Genomic DNA, 22,404 nt, shown 5'->3' on the forward strand with positions numbered 1-22,404 from the left:
CAAAGTCTGGCTCTTTTAGACTTTGTCTCAGCTGGTAGCTGTCAGTGTCAGGGTGCCCTGCAGCCACTCCCCTGAGCCACGGGGGCTGGTGACAGGTGCTTCCTGAGCAAGTCTCTGGGGTTGTCTTCCAGGCCCCCAGAACCCGTTCTGTCACTTTTCTTGCTAGCACTCATTTCTTGATCAAAGGTTTTCAGACAGCAGGCAGGGCCCTGGCCCTCTTTAGTTGCTGAGGGGCTTGTGGGTGTAACGTGCAGGCTTGCCCTGCTCAGGCAAGCCAGGGACAGTCACCAGGGAGGCCTATGCCAGGTGATGACATGCATGTAGCAGATCGTGAAATGCACTGGATTTCTGGGGTGTCTGTGCTGTGAAAGAAATTGACATCTTGATGTTGGAAGTGGGGTGGAGATGGGGGGGGTGGCCCCACCCCCGGAGCTAGAACTTTGAGCACCTGGAGCTGAGGGTGGTCAGGGCTGTTAAGGCAGAGCGGCCTTGCTGCTTCCGGGGGGCTTTTAACAGAAGAAGTGCCTCGCCTGGGGTACAGTGGGCCTGGGACCCCTCTGAGCCAGTGCAGCCAGTCGAGACCCCTCTGCCCCCAGTGACACTCTGGCAGAAGTGGCCTGTTGTCCACACCTCCATTATGCCCTCCTGCCCCTCCTGCAGAAGACATGTCCTTTGCAGTCCGGGGCCAACGGTGCTCATGCCCTTGGGAGTCAGGGCCTTGCTGGCCCAGGCTTGGGGGCTGCAGTCAAGCAGGTGGCAGGAGTACTGCTTCAGGCTCCTTGGCGAGGCCCCACCTGCAGAGGGGCTGTGAGAGCAGGCGCCTCGCGCTCTCCCTCCAGCTCTGCGCTGCAGGAGGTGGAATGGCAGCCCGGGCTGCCTGAGCTCTGCCTGCTGGTCGTCGTGAAGAACCTGTGATGCTGTGGTCCACGCCCTGTGCTGAGCTGTATGAGTGTGACCTCCCTCATCCCGAACTGCTTTTGAGGGGCGCTCTGGGGGACTTAGGCTAGCTGGGGAGCCCCAGTGATGTGACATGGCATGTCCCAGGCCATCAGCTGGTACCTGGCTGACCTGGGGTTGGACCCCAATCAGGAGTCCCTTGGGTTTCAGGCAAGCTCTTTCCTTCTGTGCCATTTTCTCATTAATGACTGCGTGGGGTGACAGGGTGCTTCCTGGCATAGATGGGCTGGGGAGGTGGTGGCTGTGGCTATCAGCTTTCAGAATGGAGAGTTCTAGGGGAGCAGGTCAGTGGCGGAGTGGGGAGGCGCAGGCTGAGCCTGTGCCGCTGTCTGACTTCCTGGGTACCCGTCAGCCTGACAGCCTCCCCCTGGGCCAGCTCGCCCCGCCTGAGGTGAGGGTGGGGGAGGAGAGGCAGTTCCAGGGCATTCCAGGGCTGCGTGCCTGCTTGCTCATCAGCAGGGAGCCTTCCCCGGGACAAGGACGGGTCAGTGGCCTTGGAATGTTCTGGTTACCAAGCAGTGACCAGACAGTTCTGTTGTCAGCAGTGACAGGGGAACCAGAGCCCTGGCCCTTCTCCACGAGCTGGGACTGACCCAGGGCCTCTGCAGGCTTGGGCACCAGGAAAAAACACTGCAGGCTGAGCTGCAACAGCAGACGCTTGTTTCTCCCACCTGGAGGCTGGGGCCAGGACTATGGTGGCAGGGCTGGGACCAGGTGTCAGGGCCGGGACGGGATGTCAGGGCCGGGACGGGGTGTCAGGACTGGAATGGGGTGTCAGGGCAGGAATTGGGTGTCACAGGGTCGGGACCAGGTGGCAGGGCCGGGACAGGGTTTCAGGGCCGGGACAGGGTGTCAGGGCTGGGATGGGGTGTCAGGGCCGGGACGGGGTGTCAGGACTGGAATGGGGTATCAGGGCCGGAATTGGGTGTCACAGGGTCGGGACCAGGTGGCAGGGCCGGGACGGGGTGGCAGGGCCGGGACAGGGTGTCAGGGCTGGGATGGGGTGTCAGGGCCGGAATTGGGTGTCACAGGGTCGGGACTGGGTGTCAGGGATGGGACTGGCTGTCAGGGCCGGGATGGGGTGTCAGGGCCGGGATGGGGTGTCAGGGCCGGGACAGGGAGTCACAGGGCCGGGACAGGGTGTCAGGGCCGGGACCAGGTGTCACAGTGCTGGCCTGGGGTCCTGGGGCCCTCCCCTCCCACATCCTCAAGGTCCATCTGTGCATGAATCATCCGACCTCTTCGTAGAAGGACAGCAGCCGTAGTGGATCAGGGCCCTCCCACATGACCTCCTTGAACCTAATGGTCTCTGTAAAGACTCTCCAAATACAGTATTTAAGGTACTGGGGGTTAGGACCTCAACACCTGCGTTTTTAGAGGACAGATTCAGCCCCTGACACCCAGTGAGCCAAGGGTCCCCGCCCCAAGGTGCAGCCGGGTCCTGGGGGCTGTGTGTCTGAATCTCCAGGCCTGTGTGCCTTTCCCTCTGACCTCAGGGACAGGGCAGGCCTCAGTGTGGCGTGGTTTTTGGAGGGCGCACTGGCTTCATCTCGGCATCTGGTGGGGATCGAGGGCCTCAGCTTCGTGCTGACTGGGCAGATAGCAGCCCGAATGCCCACGTCCCCTGGTGTGGTCGTCGCTTCTGAGGGCTGAGGGGCCGGGGGTCATGGGACCTGGGCCTGGACATGGCGGGCATGTGCGGCGACTCATGGGCTGTGCTCCCTGAAGCCGGGATGGGCAGGATGGGCCTCCCAGACAGGAAGGAAGTTGCCTGGCTGCTGGGCCCCTGACCTGGGGCTTCTCTGCCCACCGGGACCTCAGCCAGGAGGGGTCAGGCTTGGGGCACTGAGGATTGCAGGCCCCAAGAGAGAGCTGGGGTGGGAGTGAGGGTGTCCAAGGCCCAAGGAAATGGTGATATGCTGAGACCCTGTGCCTGGCCCCTGCAAAGAGCCGGGACGGGAGAGTTGGCTGGGATTCTGCTGTCATCCCCGTGTTGTTCAGGCCATCCCACCTCCCAGGGACCCAGGACCCCATGGTGCAGGGCCTGCAGGGGTGATGGGAAGGGGTGCTCACCCTGTGGCCCCTCATAATGGAAGCCACTGTGTTCCTGGTGTGTCCCTGGGCGCCCAGCCAAAGACACAAGTTGTCACTTTATTGTAAATTGGTGGCTTCTTGGGAAGCTGGCAGGGCTGAGACCACTGCCCCACTGCAGGGCGATTTCTTGGCCTCTCTTGCCCCCTGGTTGGCCCTGGCCGAGCTCTGAGGCATGGTGGAGCCCCCGCATAGTGTGGAGGCCCTCCTGCAGCCACCTCCAGGCCTCTCCTCCACCTCCCAGAGAGCCAGGCGCTGCCCCCGCCTGCCCTGCTCCCTGCGGTGGGGACTCCAGCCCTCTGTTCTGGAAGGGCCGGCGCCTCACCTCACACCCCGTCAGCCGCAAGGTGTTTTCTCCCGCGCCGTCGTTGGGAGGCTGGGGCTGGGGTGTGGGTGCCCCGTGCCCTTGGGCAGGCCTGGGGTGAGCTGTGGCCTGTGGGGGCTCTTGGTTTCCCAGGGGGTCGGGGGTGGGGGCATCTTAAAGAAGGTCTGGGAAGGTGGCCTTGTGCCGTTAAAGCATAACTAGCCCGTTGAGCAACACTCGGCTCATGCCTGTCCTTGGGGGTGTTTCCTGTGGTCCCCTGCTGGCCTCTGCTCTCCCGTCCTCACCCCAAGGCCATTTTGTTCTGGAAGCTTCCACTGCATCTACTCATTCCCTAAATCAGTGTGAATGCATTCCTGCCTTCTCTCTGGCTCCAACCAAGGGAGATCCAGTTCAAGATCGGCCTCCTCATCCTGGAAGCCCTCTCAGCACCCACTGAACTTCTGGAGTTGGTTCTGTTCCTTCAGGACGGGTCCCTGGGACAGATGTCCAGCCTTTAGAGGGAGACAAGATGGCAGGTGGGAGCCGTGCAGAGCTGCCCAGCTTCCCAAGTCCTTCCACCCCCAGCTTGTGCTGTGAGCCAGGCCCTCTACCCAGGGCCCCAGCCAGTCGGGGCTCCTTCAGGGGGCCACATCTGGCAGCTACTCTTGGATAGCAGCTACTACCCTCTCCCTGGCAGCTCCCGGGCAGTGGGCCGGGCTTCGGCCCCAAAGCCAGCACGCGCTTGTCCTGCCGAATCATGACAGGGATGAGACAAGGGCAGGTGGTCGGGGCAGCCAGGCACTGGCCCCTCGGAGGCTGTAGACCATGTGTCCTGGGTGTGTGGATGGGGTGGGCACCGGGCCCCCTTCCCTCAAGGATGAGGTACCCTGGAGTAGGCGAGAGTCAGCTCAGCCCCCAGCCTGAGCCTCATGTTGCTGGAATGGGGCTTCTGAGGGAGCCCAGGGCAGGTGGCCCGTCGGGCAGCAGGGGCCCACGGTGGGCAGCTCAGCTCTGTGGCCGCCTGCAGTTGGAACACTGCTCCGTCACGCCCTGTCGCGGGCTCTTCCCCTCTGTCTGTCTGTCTGTCTGTCTGTCAGATGGATCAGCCAGGTAAGGACACAGGGTGAGGGGCTAAAGGCTAACCTCCCCCCACTTGGCCTGGTGGTCCCAGTGCTGTCTTGACCTCTAAGTTTGTTCTTCCAGGTGTTGTGGGTACAGAGAGAGAAGCTACAGCTTGGCGGGGCCCCACGTACCCCGTGTGCTCAGGGTGCAGACTGGCGCGTCCGCCCTGGCCTTGCTGTAGGACAGGGTGGAGGGAAGCAGAGACTGTGCTCTGGGTTGGAGGCAGCTCTGCCGGAAGGTGCCGGAGAGGGGCCGTCGCCCGGGAGCAGCAGCGTGCCTGGGCTGGTGCGGCCGCGTGCGAGAGGGGCCCGAGCAGTGTCCTTTGGCAGCCGCTCCCCTCGCTCCCCCAGGTTGGAGCTGGGGCTGTCGCACTGCCCTTTGCCCTCGCTGGCTGGGCAGACCCGTGACCAGAGCAAATAAAAGCAGCCATCCAGGCCACCCGGTAGGAAGGCCTCAGGGTCTCCCGCTGTCAGGGTCCCGCCCCTCCCAGGTGCGCCTGTAGGAATGCACGGTTGGGTCATGGGACAGAGGGGGTGGCCGGGCACCCCTGCCCTAAAGGTGCAGTGAAGGCCAGGGTTCCTGCGACTCCGGGGCTGGTGGGCTCACTGGCTGTGACATCCGGGCAGGAGGGTGACTGCACCCGCCTGAGCTTGTGCGTGTCTGGCAGGGCCCTCCTCACCCACCCTCCCAGGTGTGTATTCTGTGGGGATGTCCGGGGGCCCCCACAGCACCCCAGCACCCGCCTGGAACCCGGCAGGTGTTCCCTGGTGAACACTGAATGTGAGCCAGCGCCTAGGAGCAAGAACGGGCCGGTGCTGATACTGTTCTGGGCCCCCAAAAGCTGCCAGATGAGTGAACACACGGTGGGGTGCCGCAGGGTGCGAGCGCTTTCCGGGGCTTCGGTCGCATAGGACAGGTACCGGATTTTGAAGGAAATGCTGGTCACAGCTCCGTCTGTAGGAGGTCTGGCTGTGGTGAGGGGTCCTGGGACCTCTGTGTGTGTCCCCCATGGCCGAGTTTCAGGACAGACGAGAGGCCAGCACCTCCTGCCTGGGATGCCTGCAGCTCCCGGACCACCAGCAGGGGCCAGCCAAGGCGCCAGGACAGGGAAGTGCCCCTCCTGGCCTGGCGCCTGCCTCTGAACACCCTTTGGAAAGGCCCTCCCCCCGCCTTTCTGAGTATGTGGGCCCAGGCTGCCGCAGGATGTACGATGTGGGGTGTTTGGACCTCAGCTCCTTGGGGGCTAAGCGACCCGTGAGAAGACGCAGCCATTCTGGAGCCCATGGAGTCGCCCTCCGCGTGGTTCTGGGGTTGAGGCTCCTGGCACTCCTGGCCTAGGCTTCCAGACGCCTCTGTGGCTTGCGGAGAGGCTGCGCAGGCCTGGTTAGAGGAGCTGGCCGTGGGGGCAGGTGTGGAGAAAGCTCACCCGTGGTGGCTGGGCCAGGGGTGTGCTGTCAGGAACCCACCTAAGTCCTCTGAAGGTGGGTCTGGACCTGTTTTGGGCCTGGAGATGGCATGGCCCACCAGGTCCAAATGCCTCTGTGTGAGCCCCAGAACTACAGTGGGCTTAGGCTCTGGGGGACCTTCCAGCAAGGACTCTCTCCCTTGCTCCAGCCACTGGGATCCCTCCTGGCAGAGTCCTCGCCTGAACTGGCTGGTGGGTGACATTGACTGCAAGTGCCCACCGCAGGCTTCCCCAGGAGGCCCGCCCTTAGTCCAGGGGTGGGTTTCTGTGCACTTGGCTGCAGAGAAGGAAGCAGGGGCCCCCTCCGATGCCAGCCCCATGGCACTACGTTTCTGCTGCCTCCAGGTGCACAGCAGCTCCCGTGTGACCAGACCTGGTCCCCCGCCCCTTCTCAGCAGAGCAGAGGCATACCCTGGCCAGGTGGCCTGGCTGGCACCCTGGCGGCCCTCCCACCCTGCCTGCTCACCCCAGCATTCCTTGTCTGTGAGCTCAGATGCTGCACTAAGGAAGTGAAACCTGGCAGCTATCCCCGTGTGTCACCAGGAGGCGTGGGTGGGCCACCATGGCGACCCTGTTGGTTGGCCTGGGTGGCTTCTAGCCTGTTTCCTGCTGTCACTCAGGATGCTGTTGGGACTCAAAGGATGAGCTTGGGTGGAACCTGCTCTTCTGAATGGAGCCCCGGGTGGGTCAGGCTGTCCTGGAGCTCGGCGTGGGGTCGGCTCTTCATGACCACCCCCTAGGGTGTGCCACAGATATGTGTCTGTCTTATGGTGAGAAACACGCCTCATACTGAAGCTGCATGCATGCGTGTGCTGGTGTACGCTCACGTGTACACGTGCACACACAGCTTCGGGTTTGGGGTCCCAGCCGCTCTTGCCAGGTTTGGCCCTGCTTGTTTGTGGTTTGAACAGCACACAGGAGCCCTGTAGCATTTCTCTGCCCTGAGGTCTGGGTGGAGGTCAGCTGGGCCGTGCATTTACCCCTCCTTCTGCTGCGAGCCCCCAGGCCTGTCTGCACTCATACCTTCACTTTGAAGGGCTTCCCCAGGGCAGCCATTTCAAAAATGGAGCCAGACCGAATGGATCTGCTCAGACCTGCCACCAACTGCCAGGTGCCCGCCACTGAGCCTGCCTCCTCGCCCACTTACCTCCGCAATCCTTCGCGGCATGCTGTCACATTGTACCTGATGCCCCCGCCAAGGGCTGGCAGTGTTACCTGGGGTCGGGGCAGGGAGGGTGGGCCTGCGGGGTCCGGGCAGCACTGGGCAGTTTCCGTTTCATCCCTAGGAAAGCTCGGCCACCTGTCATGGTAACAGGCCTGGAGCCATGGGCAGTGGCCCACCCAGCTGAACACCCCCCGTGGGCTGACGGGCAGGGCGTCACCCACCCAAGAGCCTACATTTGGCTGCTGTTTGTGTGTGCCTGTTTCTACGCCTTGTAATTAAAACATTTATTTGGCTTTTGCAGTGAAAATCTAATTTCTGCATTCTCAGAACTGCTGGTATTGGCACCCAGACATCAGTCCATGGGGCAAACAGCCCGGGAGCCCGTGGGATTACTCATAGCACAGTGTTGGCAGGCTAGCTGTGGGCCCCTCTAATCAGCGCTGCTGTGTGGTAATTGCTGTTTTGCGTGGAGCTCGGGGGAGGGGGTGCCTCTGTGTGGCCGCGGGGGCCTCCCTTGGCTGACTCAGCCCTGCCAGACGTGGGAATGGCCCCTCAGCAGTGCCGCGTCTGAGCGCCGGTTGTACGGAGTGCCCCGCGCGTCTCTCCCGTTAATCCTCAAAGCCCAGCACGCGGGTGCTGGGTCTGTCCTCATGCTCCGCATGGAAGGCGTGGCCAAGTGCGGTCGGCCCGCAGGGCTGCGGTCCAGACTGCGGGCGCCTCACAGGGGCCTTGTGCTGGGGCCCTGGAAGGGGGTGCCTGCTAGGCACTCCTCCCTGGCGGGGTGCTCCCGGGCCCCGTCTCTGTGCTGCTAATGCTCTTGCTCTGCTTCCTTCCAGACCATCATGGAGCAGTTCAATCCCAGCCTCCGGAACTTCATTGCTATGGGGAAGAACTACGAGAAGGCCCTGGCAGGTGAGCCGCGGGCCGGGGAGCGGCCTGTCAGCACATGGACAGCCAAGCCCCGCGACCTGGCCCCGCTGTCACGGCTCAGCCGTGCTCTCGGCCTTGTTCTGCGGCAGCGACAAAGCACAGGGTCTGGGTTCTGACGACGGGCGGCTGTGGGTGTCTCTCTGCTACGCTGGTCTTTAAGCTACAGGACTGGGGCTCACATAAAGCAGCTGGTATCCATGGTGGCCTTGAGTTTGGGGTCAGCAGCTCACAAAGACCCCGGATGGAGGGCCGCCCCCTTCCACCCAGTCTCTCCAAGACCCCCACCTGTCCCGCTCAGGTGCCAGGCCACTGCAGCAGGGGCTGTGGGCACGTCTGGCCCCTCCCGCCCAGCAGGGCCCACGGAGTCCGCATTCCCTGTTCTTGGGGACTGACCGCTGGTCTCCTGCACCCTTGGCCACGTTCCTGCAGACCAAGGTGTCAGGCTGTCACACTGACTGTGGCGTCTTTGTGAGACAAGCCCCCACCCCCACAGGTAAGCAACGGCGCGTCCAGGACATGCCCGACCTCTGCCAGCTGCCCTCAGGGGGCTGTGCTGTGGGGCGCTAGCTTAGAGGCGACAGGGACAGGGCCTGGTGAGCGGCTTGTGCTCTTCTGCCCCCATGGCCATCAGGCACCGCTATGCAGCATCTGGCAGCGGCAGCCTCGCTGGACTCCGGGTGGGGTGTCTGGTCACAGGCCTGCCTGCTGCCACGTCCAGGGGAAGGAGGGCCTGCGCTCAAGCAGGGGTCATACCAGGAGGACCCTGCTCCCTGACCCTCCACCATGACCCTGGTCCATCCTTCTAGAGCCACTGCTGTGGGCTGGGGTGGAAGCAGTGCCCCCACGGACTGTACCCCCATCCCTGCTGCAGGGGTCGATGGCGTTGACCCACCCTGGCTGTGTCTGTTTCTGTGTCGGCCTGGAGGGCAGGCTCCCCATGCTGCCCTCTGCTTGCAGGGCGCACACAGGAGTTCTGCAGCCGGCACCCTGCTAGGGTCTCCCAGGCCGCCCTCTTCCACTGTCACTGTCCTCCGCCCTGAGCACAGAGACGCTGCCCTGGGCCCCTGGCTTCAGACACAGATTCTGTGCTGCCAGAATTGTTAGAAGGAGCCGTCCTTCCCTGAGCCGAGAGAGTCTGGGGGGCACTTCTGACATGGCTTTCGCTCGCTGTGATGCAACTTTGCTCCCCGAGTCGGGGCCAAGGCCCCTCCCGCGTCCTCCTCTGGGTGGGCGCTCTGGCCCTTTGATGCCCCTCGGTTTCCTCCGGCCCACCCCACCCGGTTCCCCATGAGTCTCCTTCCTCTGCCCACTTTCCTGGCTGCGCCATAGGACAGAGCTCCCCGGCTGTGCACACCATCCTCCAGCTGCCCTCAGCCACTCCATGTGCACTCGTGCCCAGTGTGCGACCCTTCATTTGTCTTGAGCGCAGCCCTCAACCCCATGGAGCCGCACACACTCTTGGGCTGCAGAACAAATTGGGTGTGTTTAATTGAAAACCACCTAAATAAAATGTGATGAAGTACCCAGTTATAGGTGCCTAACTGGGTTCTGTAGAAAACAGATTAGAAATTGTAATTATGCCACTGGTGGCTGCTCCCTGCAGCCCTGCCAGTGAGGCATCGTGCCTCCCTCCAGGCAGAAGGGCAGGCGGGCTTCTTCTCAGATGAAGGAGTTTGCTAGACACACCCAGGGTCCCAGAGGTTCACAGGCCACAGGCATTGGGGCGCTGGGCCCGGGAGTTCAGCAGCAGTGACCCCCGTGGGTCCCTTGGGGTCAGGCCCACTACTGACCAGAGCCGAAGACACCATGGGAAGCAGTGTGAAGCCCTGACCTTAGGCTGCCTGGTGGGCGGTGGCCCCCACATGGAGACCTGGGACCGCCCAGTTTGGGGGTTCCTGAGGGAGTGGCCTCTGTGTTGGGAAGTGTACTCGGTCCCACCCCTCGCCAGAGACCACAGGGCCCAAAGGCCCCTGCAGTTCGGCTGAGGAGCTCTGGACCTGAATGTACGCTGTGTTCTCAGAGGAGGAGCCTGGGGATGGGATGGAAGGGGAATGTGAGCGGAACCCCAGTTGGGTGCAGCCCAGGACCCAAGTGCACACGGGCCCAGCCAACTGCTGCCCAGGTGCCTGGGCTCGTGAGTCCCGGGGGGGCTTTAACACCTTTTTCTCCTCTCAGGTGTGACCTATGCTGCCAAAGGCTACTTCGATGCCCTAGTGAAGATGGGTGAGCTGGCCAGCGAGAGCCAGGGCTCCAAGGAGCTGGGTAAGAGCCCTGACTTGGCAGAGACCCCGGGGCCGCTGACGTCAGATGGGCGGGTCTGGGTCTGTCTTGTGTCTGGTCCTAATTTGATGGGGGACAGGTTTTCCCCGTCAAATGAGAAAAGCTTTCCCTGAGTGGCAGTAGCCGTCAGAGCTAGCAAGGGTAGTGGCATCACACTGCGCTGAAGGCAGGTGCCCCGGGCACCCTCGGGTGCTGGTAGGGCCGTCCGTCCTGAGGAGCGTGTCTCGAGGCCAGTCCATGCATACAGGTGTTTGTAAACTTCAGTGGCTGGTGTAGGGGAGCTGTGTAAAAACTTGGTCTCAGATGATGGCATTTAACGACATGGGGAAACCTTCCTGGTATAAAAATGAATGAAAAGGAGTGTGGCCCATAGCGTGACTCAGCTTTGTAAAGCTCTGTGTGGCCATACGCATCTCCCGGCAGAGGCGAGACCCGGGCGCAGCTGCTGAATCCCTGGGACGGCCGTTACTTTGTTTTTTCTGTTTTGTAAATTGTCTATGATGAGCTCTTGTTCCTTTTATGGCCGGGGCGAGCAGCGTGACGCATGAGGCGCAGCGCCTTCCCTTGAGTGACCCGGGTCCTGGGGTACACTGGCAGGCACCCGGGATTCTGGCCCCCCCCCGGGCAGCCTTGCCTCCCTCGGGCGGGAGCTTCCGGCAGCAGCCCTGTCAGCCCCTTCCCGCTTTCCCCACTGCCCTGCACCACAAGCTGGCCTGGCCACTGTGGACTCTGCAGTGGCCTCTGCCACTCCGCTGTCTGAGGACGTGGAGGCCTGAGCCTGTTAGGGGCCTAGCGGGCCCCAGGTCAGCACCGTGCCCCACAGAAGCCTGCCAGGTGTGTGCTGTGAGCCCTGGGACTGCCACCTTGGCAGAGCAAGAGCCGCGTCCTGGTTTCCTGGAGGCCAGTGTGAGAACACAGCTGCTGTTGACACACACGGTTCTGGGACCTGCCCCGACTGGGGGGAGAGGGAGGGGCAGGAGGCTATAGGCGGACATGGCCGGGCAGCACGAGGGGCCAGCACCGGGCTCTCACACCACTGGGCTCTGGGCTCTGCGGCTGGCATGGTGGGCCTTCCTCCCGCGTCTGGAAGGCCGATCTGCTCTCCAGCCCAGTGTCTTGAGGGCAACCATCTGGCCTCCTGTGGACGTGTGCTGACTGCCCTTGGCAGCCCCACGGGCATGCAGAGGGCCCGAGGACGCGAACCGTGGTGGTCAGGCTGCCAGGCCCCCAGGTTGGTGACGTGCAGGACGTCTGGGCAGATGGAGGCCTGGACTCCTTCCTGACTAACTGGCTGTGGGCTCAGAGGCCACGTGGGGGCCCCTTCTGGTACTACTGGGCCCCCGACTGCAGATCCTACAGCCATGGTCTGGGTCCCCTGCCCCCTCAGGGAGGCCAGTGTCGTGTGTGACCCTGCGTGTGTGTCTGTGAGGGGGCATTTTCTCATCGAGGTTAATCACGTGGTGGCTGAGGGGACGCCTGCTCTAGAGGGCCAGGCATGCCCCCTCTCTGCCCTCACACACACACGCAGCGGGCAGGGCCCTTCCCACAGGACAGCAGGGCTCCTGTGTCCCAGAGTGTCAGTAGGTGTGTCCAAAACCGGTGAGATTCCACAACTTCCTGCTGGCGGAATGTTTGGGGTGGCTGCTGTGAACAGGCCCAGGGGGTGCAGGAAGGGGTGCGAGCTGAGCCGGGAGGGCTGCCGAGGTACCCCTTGCGCTCCAGGAGCTCTGGCTGGAATCAGGGAGCTTCCAGTTTGTTTGTAGAGCTTTGAAATCTCTCCAGGGGCTCCTTGGGAGCGCGGGGCCCATCACCCAGTAGGGCCTCCTGCCGCGTGTTTTCAGAGGGGCCTGGCGAGATCCCGGTGGAAGGAGGGCACTATTTCCTCCGCCCAGACTCTTCTGACACCAGATGCTCCTGTCCAGCCAGTCCTCCTGTGCCCTGAGCGCCCCAGCTGGCCGCCACAGTCCAGTTCGGTTGTAACAGCCTCTCCCTGGGCTTAGGGCAGACCTCACGGGCTGAGGATTCCTCCCCAGACTGCCCCTGCTGCAGAGGCCAGTCGCAAGCAGTGGGCCCCCAGTTACCCACATTTCTGTCTGATTTGTCTACAAATTCGGGTTCCCGTGACCCCTTCCTCAGGTTGTATAATTTGCTGGAATGGCTCACAGAACTCGGGAACACCCGCTCACCCGCTCCTAGTGGCTTATTATAGATAATATAATGAACGACACAGGTGAAGACCCAGGTGGACAGGCACACAGGGCGAGGTCTGGGGGGTCCCCAGTACAGGAGCCCTGCCCCTGCAGAGTCGGGGTGCCCACCCTCCCGGCACATGTGCACCCCGTGGTTTAGGGCTGACCTGGAGGCTTTGTCACAGGGGCCTCATCATGGAGGTGTTTCAGCCTGCGGCACGGGGGCCATGGGGGCCACAGGAGCAAAGCCCCGACTGCAGTCACAGCTGGTCCTTCCGGTCTCCCCAGCCCCCACCTGAAGCCCTCTGGGAACCCACCAAAGAGTCACTTCATTTGAACAAAAGACATCCCAAGGGATTTAGGAGCTCTGAGTCAGGAGCCAGGGACCCGGACCAACATACATTTTCTTTGAGGCCACACCCCCTGCTTCTGGCATTGAATTTTTCTTCAAGTCACAGCTTTATCGAGACGTAATTCACACACCACAGGCCACGCCCCCTGGAGGCATACCATACACCAGTTTCTTGTCTGTCCACTGGTGTGTCTGTCCCAGAGCTTGTCCCGAGAAACCCCACACCTGTTAGTGACCTCTCCTCCCCTGCCCACAGCCCCTGGAAGCCACCCATCTGCCCTGCGCCCACAGGACCCAGAGGCCACCGCTGCTGTGACATTTCCTGTGCACAGACTCGTGCAATGACCCATGGGGGCCTTTTGTGTCCGGCTTCTTTCAGTCAACAAGGTTTCTGAGGTTCATCCTTGCAGCAGGTGTCAGTCTCCTCCTTTTTATGGCTGAGTAATATTCCACGGCGTGCATACAACACGACCTCTTCACCCATTCCCAGCGCCAAACATTTGGATTGTTTCCACCCTTTGAGTAATTTAAATAGTGCTGCTGTGAGCGATCACGTACAAGTACTTGTGTGGGTACTTTTTTCACCTATGGCCAGGCATGGAATTGCTGGGTCTCGTGGTTGGAAGCTGAATTTCTATCAGAGCAGCACCTGGTTTAGAACACTTGGTTTAAAAACAAGTTAGTCCCTGAGGGGTATTATGTTCAGGATACATGGTGTGGGGGATCACCGGGTGAACAGTGTATCACAGAGAAGGGACATGGTGGATCTCCGGCAACGTGCTGCACTGATGGACAGGGACCGCAGTGGGGTATAGGTGGGGACTTGATAATATGGGTGAATGTAGTAACTGCATTGCTTTTCATGTGAAACCTTCATAAGAGTGTATATCAATCATACCTTTAAAAAAAAGAAAAAGTCAGTCCCTTTGCCCCAGAGGCCCACTTCTCAGAGACAGGGCCTCCTGCGGTGCTAGCCGCTTCCTGGCTGTTGCATCCATGCATCTAAAAAGGCAGGTTTCTGCTGTTTCTTCTTTTCTATTTCAGACACTGTCTAATGCATTCTTAGAGAATTGGATTTAGCATTTTCATACCGTCCCCTTCCTGACCCAGTATGATCACAACTCTTGCTTAAATCCACGCAGCATTTCTGTGGTGGCAGGCTGAGCGCTTTGTGCTGCCGAGACCCATGTGCTCACGGCCGCGGCATGTGCGGCTTCCTCGAGGTGTACCTGGAGTGAAGCAGATGTGATGAGTTTGGATATGTGGACACCTGTGAAGATCACGAACAGCTCCATCACCCCTGAAGTATTCGGGGGCCCCCAGGAACTCTCTGCTGCCCCTCTCCTTCCGGGGCCCCCGTACCAGGCAAGCGCTGACGTGCTTCCTGCAGGGGGCCTGGTGTGTGTTGGCCGGACTCACGAGTGGGAAGCTACGGGGTGTGCATTCCGCCAGGTCCGGCTGCTTTAACCTGCACGAGTATTTTGGAAGTCACCCCCATTCCTGTGCACTTCGGCCAGGGTGTCTGCTGTGCACGTGGCCCGGTTGCCTATATATTCTCCTGTTGATGGGCTTTTGGGTTTCCTGTCTGGGGTATTTCCAGATTTTCAGTTCTCTAATGAACTAACAATTTGAGCATCTTTTCTTGTGCTCATTCATCATTTGTTTACCTTCTTTGGTGAAGCGTCTGTTCAAATCTTTCCCCTCTTTTTTTTTTATGTTGGGTTTTTGTCTTACTATTGGGTTGTGAAAGTTCTCTATATATTGAGCTAGAACTGCTTGTCACATTTATATTTTGAAAATATCTTCTCCCAACCTTGTTTGCCTTCCATTTTTATAACTATTTTTAAAAGAACAGAAATGTTTAATTTTAATGAAATCTGATTGATATTTTTCTTGAACCATACATAGTTCATGGGTTTTTATTGTTACGACTCTGATTATGATTTTTCTTGCAACTGTTCCCCAGAGTTGGTCATCACTTCTGGGCTCACTGCTTGGCTCTTGCTGTGCCATCCTTAGCCTCCTGGCCCTCGGCGCCCGGGCTGTGCCATCCTTAGCCTCCTGGCCCTCGGCGCCCGGGCTGTGCCATCCTTAGCCTCCCCGGCCCTCGGCGCCCGGGCTGTGCCATCCTTAGCCTCCCCGGCCCTCGGCGCCCGGGCTGTGCCATCCTTAGCCTCCCCGGCCCTCGGCGCCCGGGCTGTGCCATCCTTAGCCTCCTGGCCCTCGACGCCCGGGCTGTGCCATCCTTAGCCTCCCCGGCCCTCGGCGCCCGGGCTGTGCCATCCTTAGCCTCCTGGCCCTCGGCGCCCGGGCTGTGCCATCCTTAGCCTCCCCGGCCCTCGGCACCTGGGCTGTGCCATCCTTAGCCTCCTGGCCCTCGGCGCCCGGGCTGTGCCATCCTTAGCCTCCTGGCCCTCGGCGCCCGGGCTGTGCCATCCTTAGCCTCCCCGGCCCTCGGCACCTGGGCTGTGCCATCCTTAGCCTCCCCGGCCCTCGGCACCCGGGCTCCTCCTGGCCAGCTGCACCACTGCCTCCTTTTAGACCTCATCCTCCTGTGCAGGGAACACCTCTTCTCTGTCCCCATGACTGTGTTTTCTGGGTCTTGAGCATTTTTCCAGTCCTGTTTCTCCCTCAGTTAGTGGAGGTGATCCTTCTCTTTAATGGTTCCTCAGCAGGTAAGTGGGAAACACATTCTTGAGCCCATGTCACCTGCAGATGTTTCTCTTCTTAAAGGCTTGGCTGGCTTAGAACTGCAGGCGGGTCCTGGCCTCTCCTGGGGGCTGGGGCACCCCCTGTGGTCCTCCGGCTCAGAGCGCCTCTGTGTTCAGTGCTGTTCTGTTCTCACTGCTGTAGAATGTTGTGGTGTCCCTGGTGGGTTTGCTGCCCTGAGTGGGCTGGTCCCTGGGACCACAAGGCTGAGTCCCGTGCGATGGCTCCTGTGTGCTTCTACGGGGCTGCCCTGCACGGCGGCTCCACTCCAGGTCTGTGAGGTTTCAGTGTGAGCCTTTCTTTGGAATGCTCCCATCTGTGGGAGCCTCGGCACAGCCACCGTCTCTTCTCATGCCCCCATGCTGCCTTCTGTGTGGGCGAGCCCCACCCTGCAGGCCGCCTCGACCCCCAGGCAGAGGAGCAGCCGCTACCCATCAGCTCTGACTCCGACCTGGTTCTTGGAGGGGAAAATCAAAGCCAGGCTGGCATCTTGGGCACTAGTGGGATAAACTTTTCCCACTTTGTACAGCTTGGGCTGTGTGCTGGGTGCCAGTGTACCAGAGGCAGGGGATCCAGCCAGCAAGGTCTTCTGGGTTCTGTGAGCTGCTCACCTCCGCCATGAAGCCCTGGCAGAAATTCCAGGTTTGGGGTTCTTTGCTCTTGGCTAAGTCTGGAGGGATTTGGGGCTTAGTGGCACATTTTGGCCGCTGTGCCCATGAAGAGTGTCATTGGGGTTTTCAGTGTTGAAGTCACTTGCTTAGGACGCATTGTCCTCCCAGCTGTGTGGGGTCCTGGTTCCCTTAACTCCGCCTGTGGCCATGGGCATCTCACGGGGCCCCCTCCCTGGGGGGGCCCGAGACCCCAGGTGTGGGGGCCTGTGCTGACCCCCGGATGACCCGGAGTCTCGGGTGCTCACCGGCAGGCTGTTCTGTCCAGTGTGTGGCCTGGGTTTGCACGCGTGTGTGAGGTCTGAGGAGATCACATAGTCTCCGACTGTGGGTGGGAGGTTCCTAATTGTGTTCAAAACTTCGGTAACTTCGCCTACATAATGATAAGAACAGGAGTGCGTCGTGCCCAGGATGGTGGGCTCGTGCTCCGTGGCTGTGTTCACGCGCCTGCCAGGTGTGTCACTGTGTGTGTGGAGCACACGGTGTGCGGACGCATCTCTCTGACCTGAGCCCTGTCCTGCTGCGGTGCCCTGCTCCGCCCCTAACTGAAAGTCCTGCTTTTCGGTCTGTTTGTTTGATGCTGGTCCCTCCTGCGGAATTGCTCGTTTCTGACACTTTCTCCTCCAAGGCCTTCCACCCGGGACAGGAGGGAAAAGAGGCAGTGTCCCTGCTGTCTGTGGGGTGCGCCAGGACCCTGGAGGAGTGAGTGCTCCTGGGGAGGTGGGGCTCTGCCCTCCCGGTAGCGTCCCAGGCCAGGCCCACGTGCTGCTTGGCCCGCAAGTTGTTGGGTGCTTGGAACGCAGACAGGTGGGGCTTTCTCTCCCTTCTCGCTGCTGCCTTCCTGCCTGCGTCTGTCTGGGCTCAGCCCTGGCGCTGTGGGTTTGGGGCCTGCTGGCAGGCAGTGACAGCGGCCCTGGCCAGTCCCCTCACTGCCCCTTTTGTGCTCTGGCCCCCCTCCCTGCTCCTCAGGGCCTCCTTGCCTTTCCCTCCCGGTCCCACGGGCACCTCCTTGGCCCCTGCTCTGCTCTCCAGGCAGACCACCTGCTGGCGCGTCGGATTCGACCGCGCTGACCCTTGTCTAATTGCCGTGGAGACACTGCCCCCCGACCCCTGTCCCAGCACAGCCCTGTTCCCATCCTTCCTGCAAAGAAGAGGGTCCTGACGGCAACGCCCCCCAGGAAAGGCACACTGCTTGGAGCTGCCCTCAGGCGCCCAGCAGAGCTCCCACGAGTGCGCACGCACAGCGGTGCCCAGAGGCAAGTCGGTCAGACTGCCTGCTGCCCCTTTGTTCCTCGTCTCCTCAGCTCTGCTCCCAGCGCCAGGCTGTGCTCGGGGAACCCCTTCTTGGTGTCACTGGAATGAAAACACTGAGGGCTTGGCTTTATTCTGCAGGCTGCTACTCAGTGAGTACAGGCACAGCGTGCATTCTGCAACCTTCTTGAAGCCCTTCTAACCCCTGGCCCACAGCCGCCCACCCTTGACTGAGCACTGGTTAACTTCAGTCTCTCTGACCTTCACCCTCCCCTCTGCTGAGGCCTCAGTGCCACCTGCAGCCCACGCGTGGTGTCACACAGGCAGGCCCTGCCCCTTCTGTCTGCGCACATGGGTGGCCTTCCAGGGCCTCATCCTGCCTGGCTGCCTGTTCTTGCTCGGGCTGACCTGCGGCTCCAGGCAGTGGCCAGTCCCCGGCGTGTGTGGGCGCTGTCCCCACAGCCAAATGCCGGTGGTGGCTGAGGGCGGCCGCCCTGGAGGGGCTCACGCTCCTGGGCTGATGGGCCCAGGAGCCCCGGACTTGCTGGGATCTGAGTGTGTCTGTTTCTCCTGCTCCCCCACCCCTGTCTCGAGCACAGCCAAACAGTGGTGGGTATTGCTGGGCTGTCCCAGGATGGGCTTTGGGGCTGCTCAGCTCAGGTCTTGGGGTTGTTCGTTTTGCTCTCAGGTGTTCTCTCAGCTCATCAGAGGCTCTCCGGGCACAGCGGGGTACTGGCGTCTGTCTCCTGTCCCGGGCACCATCCGAAGAGCTGCCCAGCAGAGGGCCAAGCCGAGGAGAACTAGGGGCAGAGGCTGTGTCCCCGGGCACTCCACCACTTCAAGCTTTAAGTTTCAGGATGTGTCCGTCCATGCCAAGGCACAGGGTCAGTGTACGGAGCCCCGGGTGCTGCCCCCAGCTGGGTGCAGGCAGGTCACGGCTGCCATGTCTCTGGGCCATGTTGCTGCCCCTGTGTTTCTTCATCACCTTGCTTCTCTGTCCCGCTTCTGTGTGCACCACCAGCATACGTGGCCCTGCCTGTGGGGCTGAAAGCACATGCTCCCTGTCCAGGTGGTGGACAGGCTGCCTTCTGGACCTCTGTTCCACATCGTGGCCACTCGAGGGTGGGCCTGGCACAGGGCCACAGTGTGTTGTCCTGGCTTCCCCAGTGTCAGTTCCCGGGGCTGCCAACCGTGGGTGTCGCTCTGGTCCTTTGTGCAGGGAAGGGTGCTGTCCAGTCCGCCTCACCGACAGCTGTGCCCTGGCCTGGGGTACCCCCGGGGTGCTGCACACCAGAGCATGCCCACCTGCCGGATGGCAGCCTGTAGCCAGGCCCCTGGTTCCTTCCCACTGGGGCACTGTGCAAAGAGCTGGACTTGGGCTGAGGTGGGCAAAGTAGGCGGTGCAGGCAGGGGCCCAACACACCTGATCCTGGTACAGTGTGTAAGCGTGAGTAGGTGGGCAGCTGGCTCAGGCACTCTGGGCTGGAAGCACTCATGCAAGAAGAGGTTGTGTTGCCCGCCCTCTGGCCGTCCCTGGCCCTGCAGGGAGACCGAGGCCCCACAGCCCTCCAGAGAGCCCTGGGCTTTCCAGGAAGGCAGTGCTGTCTGAAGTGAGGCACCCTCGCCGTGGGCACCTGAGCGCACTGTGGCCTCCACGTGTGGCTGAGCTTCCTGCTCCCGTCAGAACCCTTGTTGAACCTGCCCTGCCTGTCTGTCCATCGGCAGGGCTGAGGGCTGGCAGCTCTTCTCTGCCTTTGAAGAGGAGCTTGTTTGTGATCCTGGGGCATGTGTGAGCTTGCAGGGCCCTTGGGCCTGCACCCGGCTGCCTTCAGCCTGCACGTGCACCTGCGCCCGCACCCGGGGAGCGGCTGGAGCCCTGGGCTGGGCTCAGCCTCAGGAAGGATGCTTGCTGGTTCCCCCAGCCTGAAACTGGGCTGGGTTAGGCCGCTAAGTCACTGCATTAAGGTGTGGCCTGAACACACCCCGGCCAGTTGGCTCCCATCCACACCTGGTTCCGTGAGTGAAGAAGAGAGGCAAGTGTTCCCACACCCGGTGGGACTTGGGCACCTCGTCTTGCTCCTGCAGGCATCTGAGCGGTGGCCCTTTCTCCAGGTCGGCCCCAGGCTCAGACGCATGCAGTGACCTGTGCCCGTGTGGTGTCACCGACACGCAGGGCCTGGCGACAGGCAACACCCTTGGCCATGTGGCCCCGGGGAACTTTGTTGCCAGGTGGTTCCTGTTGGCAGAGGTGGTTCTGAGATGGGGCACTGGGCTGCCACGTGGTCAGACTGCCCACCTGGTCTGGCTTCTGTGCTCCCTGTTGGAAGTTGTGTCTGCATTACTGTCCCATCTGCCTCAGCAGAGCCACTCACACCTGACGCGGAGGCTCACATGTGTCCCAGCCTCCCCTTCGGTCATGTGACAGCAGCCTGATGTGCCACCTGCTGTCAGACTCTAACAGCAGGACCTGTCTTTGATGCTAAAACCTCCTGAAAAATGCCATTTATTAAACCCGCACAGTGGAGCTGCGTCAGTATCACACCCCTGAGGGGCTTGACTCACAGCCCCCATGTCTGCTATCCCGTGGTGGCCATGGGCCTCCATGACAGATGGCCGTCAGCAGACGGTGTTCCTGTGGCCAGCGTGGGGCTGGACTCTGCCTGCAGCCTGCCTTTACTTCCCGTTCTCAGCTAATAACGCCTAGGCTCACCCCCACTATGCACCCTGTGCCCCCAGGAGCATGTGGAGGGGGTGCTCCTTAGGCAAGCACCTGCTGGGGCTGCCGTGTAGACAGCCCCGAGCCCCCAGGAATGAGACCCCGCTCTCCTGGGCTGCCTCAGGTCCTGTCGCTCCACCAGGGCTTGGCCGTCCTCAGGTCAGCTTTGTGTGGATGCTAGCTTGAGGCCAGAGGGCAGGGGGATGGCCTCACGTCTTAGGCTGTGTTCGCTTGTCCAGCTTGGCAGCTGGGGCCAGGGCGGGGGGTCCCTTCTCAGGGTCCCCTGGTACACCAGCTTTGCCTGCGCTGAGAGCTTTCTGGTGTCAGATTGAGCCTTTGCAGAAGAGATTAGTGAGCATCTTAACTGGATCGGCCACATCTCAGTGGCAGCTGTGATGTCAGGAGAGTGAGCTCAGCCCGTGTTCCTGCTCCCTCAGCGTCTGGGCACCTGCTCCGGGTGGGAATATTGAGGGGATGGTGCTGCCTGCCTGGGTCTTCTCTGGAGGACTGGCTGGGCCCACCAGGCCTGTGGGGGTTCCTGTTTGGGAGGAGAAGAACAGTGCCTTCAGCTGTACTTCCATCCTGAGCGCGTCACCTGGCGGCGACAGGCTGCGCTGGTCTGTGAGGACCTGCTGAGGTCTCTGTGCTGAGAGGGACCCGTTTGCTGTCCCACGTCCTGGCCCCATCCTGCGGCCTCTAAGCCTCTGCGGTGGTAGGCCCTGGCCAGCCTGGGGCCTGGAGCTTAAGGTACCAGGGAGACTGTTTCCATGGTGGCCAGCATCCCAAGTACCCCTGGTCCCGTGGCCCCAGAGTGTCTCCTGAAGCCCGGTGCCAACAGCCTGTGCTATTCCTCAGCGTGCCAGCAGCCTGAAGTGGGGGTTCAAGGAGGGGAGCAGCTCGTTGTCCCTGGAGTATGGCTGCGGGGTAGGCACAAATGCTGACCCAGAAGCCTCCGTGGCAGATCCCTGCCTGTCCCCGGGATGCCAGCGGCTGCTGGGGTTCCCCATATTGGTGGGAGGCAGGCACATCAGAGGCACTGTTGGCATTCTGACTGCAGTGGCCTGGGGACTGGTGCCCAGCACTCCCCACATGGCCTCAGTCCCTGCTTGTGTCCCGTAAGGTCAGAGCATGCCCGTGTCTGAGACTGTCCCCAGGAGATATCCACCAGGCAGTGCCGGGGCAGGCTGAGTCGGGTGCTGCTTATGGTGGAGGGTCCTTAGGGTGCTCGGTGAGGGGCTGAGCAGCACCTGGGGGCTTGGTCAGGACGGGCCCACTGGGGCCAGGTATCCACACGCCTTGTGGAAGGTGCCTCTTGCAGCGGGGCTGGGCCTCTGGCGCACAGGCCTCACTGCCAGTGGGGGTGTAGGAAGAGGCCTCTGTGCTCTGCTAGCACCTTACACCTCCTTGCAAGCTGCAGCAGGCAGCAGGCCCGGCATCGTGAGGGGCAGCCAGGCTGCCAGCTGGGGCATCTGGGTGACAGTGGGGCGAGAAGCGGGTGTAGGGGATGCTGCCCCCATCTCGCCAGCCTGCTTGCCCTGTGCTGCTAAGGGCCATGCTCAGCCAGGCCCCCTGGCCCTCAGGGAGACAGCAGATCAACTCAAAGTCCCTGCCAAGCTCTGCGCCCTGCTCTGCATGACGGAGCTCAGCCACTCACTCACTCCACATCGCCCTGTCAGCAAGACCCTAGCCACCGTGGATAGGCAGCTGAGGAGCCCGCCCCCATTCGGTGACCCTAGACGCTGGAGAGCATGCCAGCCGCCCTCGGACAGCGTCTGACACAGATTTGGCTCGGGAGTCCTGGAACAGCCTGAGAGTCCAAGACGCAGAGCAGACAGCCAAGTGTGATGGATGCCAGCCCAGGACCTGATCTGGAACAGGCTGGGGTGGTGGCCCGGGACGGTCAGCACAGGGAAAGGAGGCTGGCCTGGGCAAACGGCGGCCCAGGTGGCCCGCGCTGGCACGTTGGCACTGATGGGTCCTCGGTCTGCTTCCCTCAGAACAGCACATCCTTGAGGACTGCTGGCTGTCTCATCACCATGGCAACACGGCTATCGATTTTTCTCTGGGTTACCTCCCCGCTCCACTTTCGCCTTTTTTGTAGGTGGGGGAAAACCCTGTTCTTCCCAGGGAGAAGCTGGTGGTAGGAGGCCAGCAGAGAGGATGGTGGGGTTGGTAGCTGGTCCCTGGGGGGTGGCCCCATGGCAC

At 61.6% G+C, this 22,404-nt stretch overlaps 1 protein-coding gene across 4 annotated transcripts in view; it reads left to right on the forward strand.

Annotated features, from left to right (window-relative positions):
- BAIAP2 (BAR/IMD domain containing adaptor protein 2) overlaps window positions 1-22,404 on the forward strand; it is a 63,886-nt gene that overhangs the window by 5,231 nt on the left and 36,251 nt on the right. For 3 of the 4 annotated variants that reach the window (XR_012130950.1, XM_036997019.2, XM_036997020.2), the window contains exons 2-3: window positions 7,941-8,016; window positions 10,210-10,296. Coding sequence is in view for 3 of the 4 variants with exons in the window: in XM_036997019.2 (XP_036852914.1) it covers window positions 7,941-8,016; window positions 10,210-10,296 (163 nt within the window). In the remaining variant the exon portion in view is untranslated. Of the gene's footprint in view, window positions 1-5,146; window positions 5,166-7,940; window positions 8,017-10,209; window positions 10,297-22,404 lie in introns of those variants that run through there. The other variant, XM_036997022.2, reaches the window with a different exon arrangement.

This window comes from Manis javanica, chromosome 4 (genome assembly GCF_040802235.1).
Source record: "Manis javanica isolate MJ-LG chromosome 4, MJ_LKY, whole genome shotgun sequence".
Classification (NCBI taxonomy): domain Eukaryota; kingdom Metazoa; phylum Chordata; class Mammalia; order Pholidota; family Manidae; genus Manis; species Manis javanica.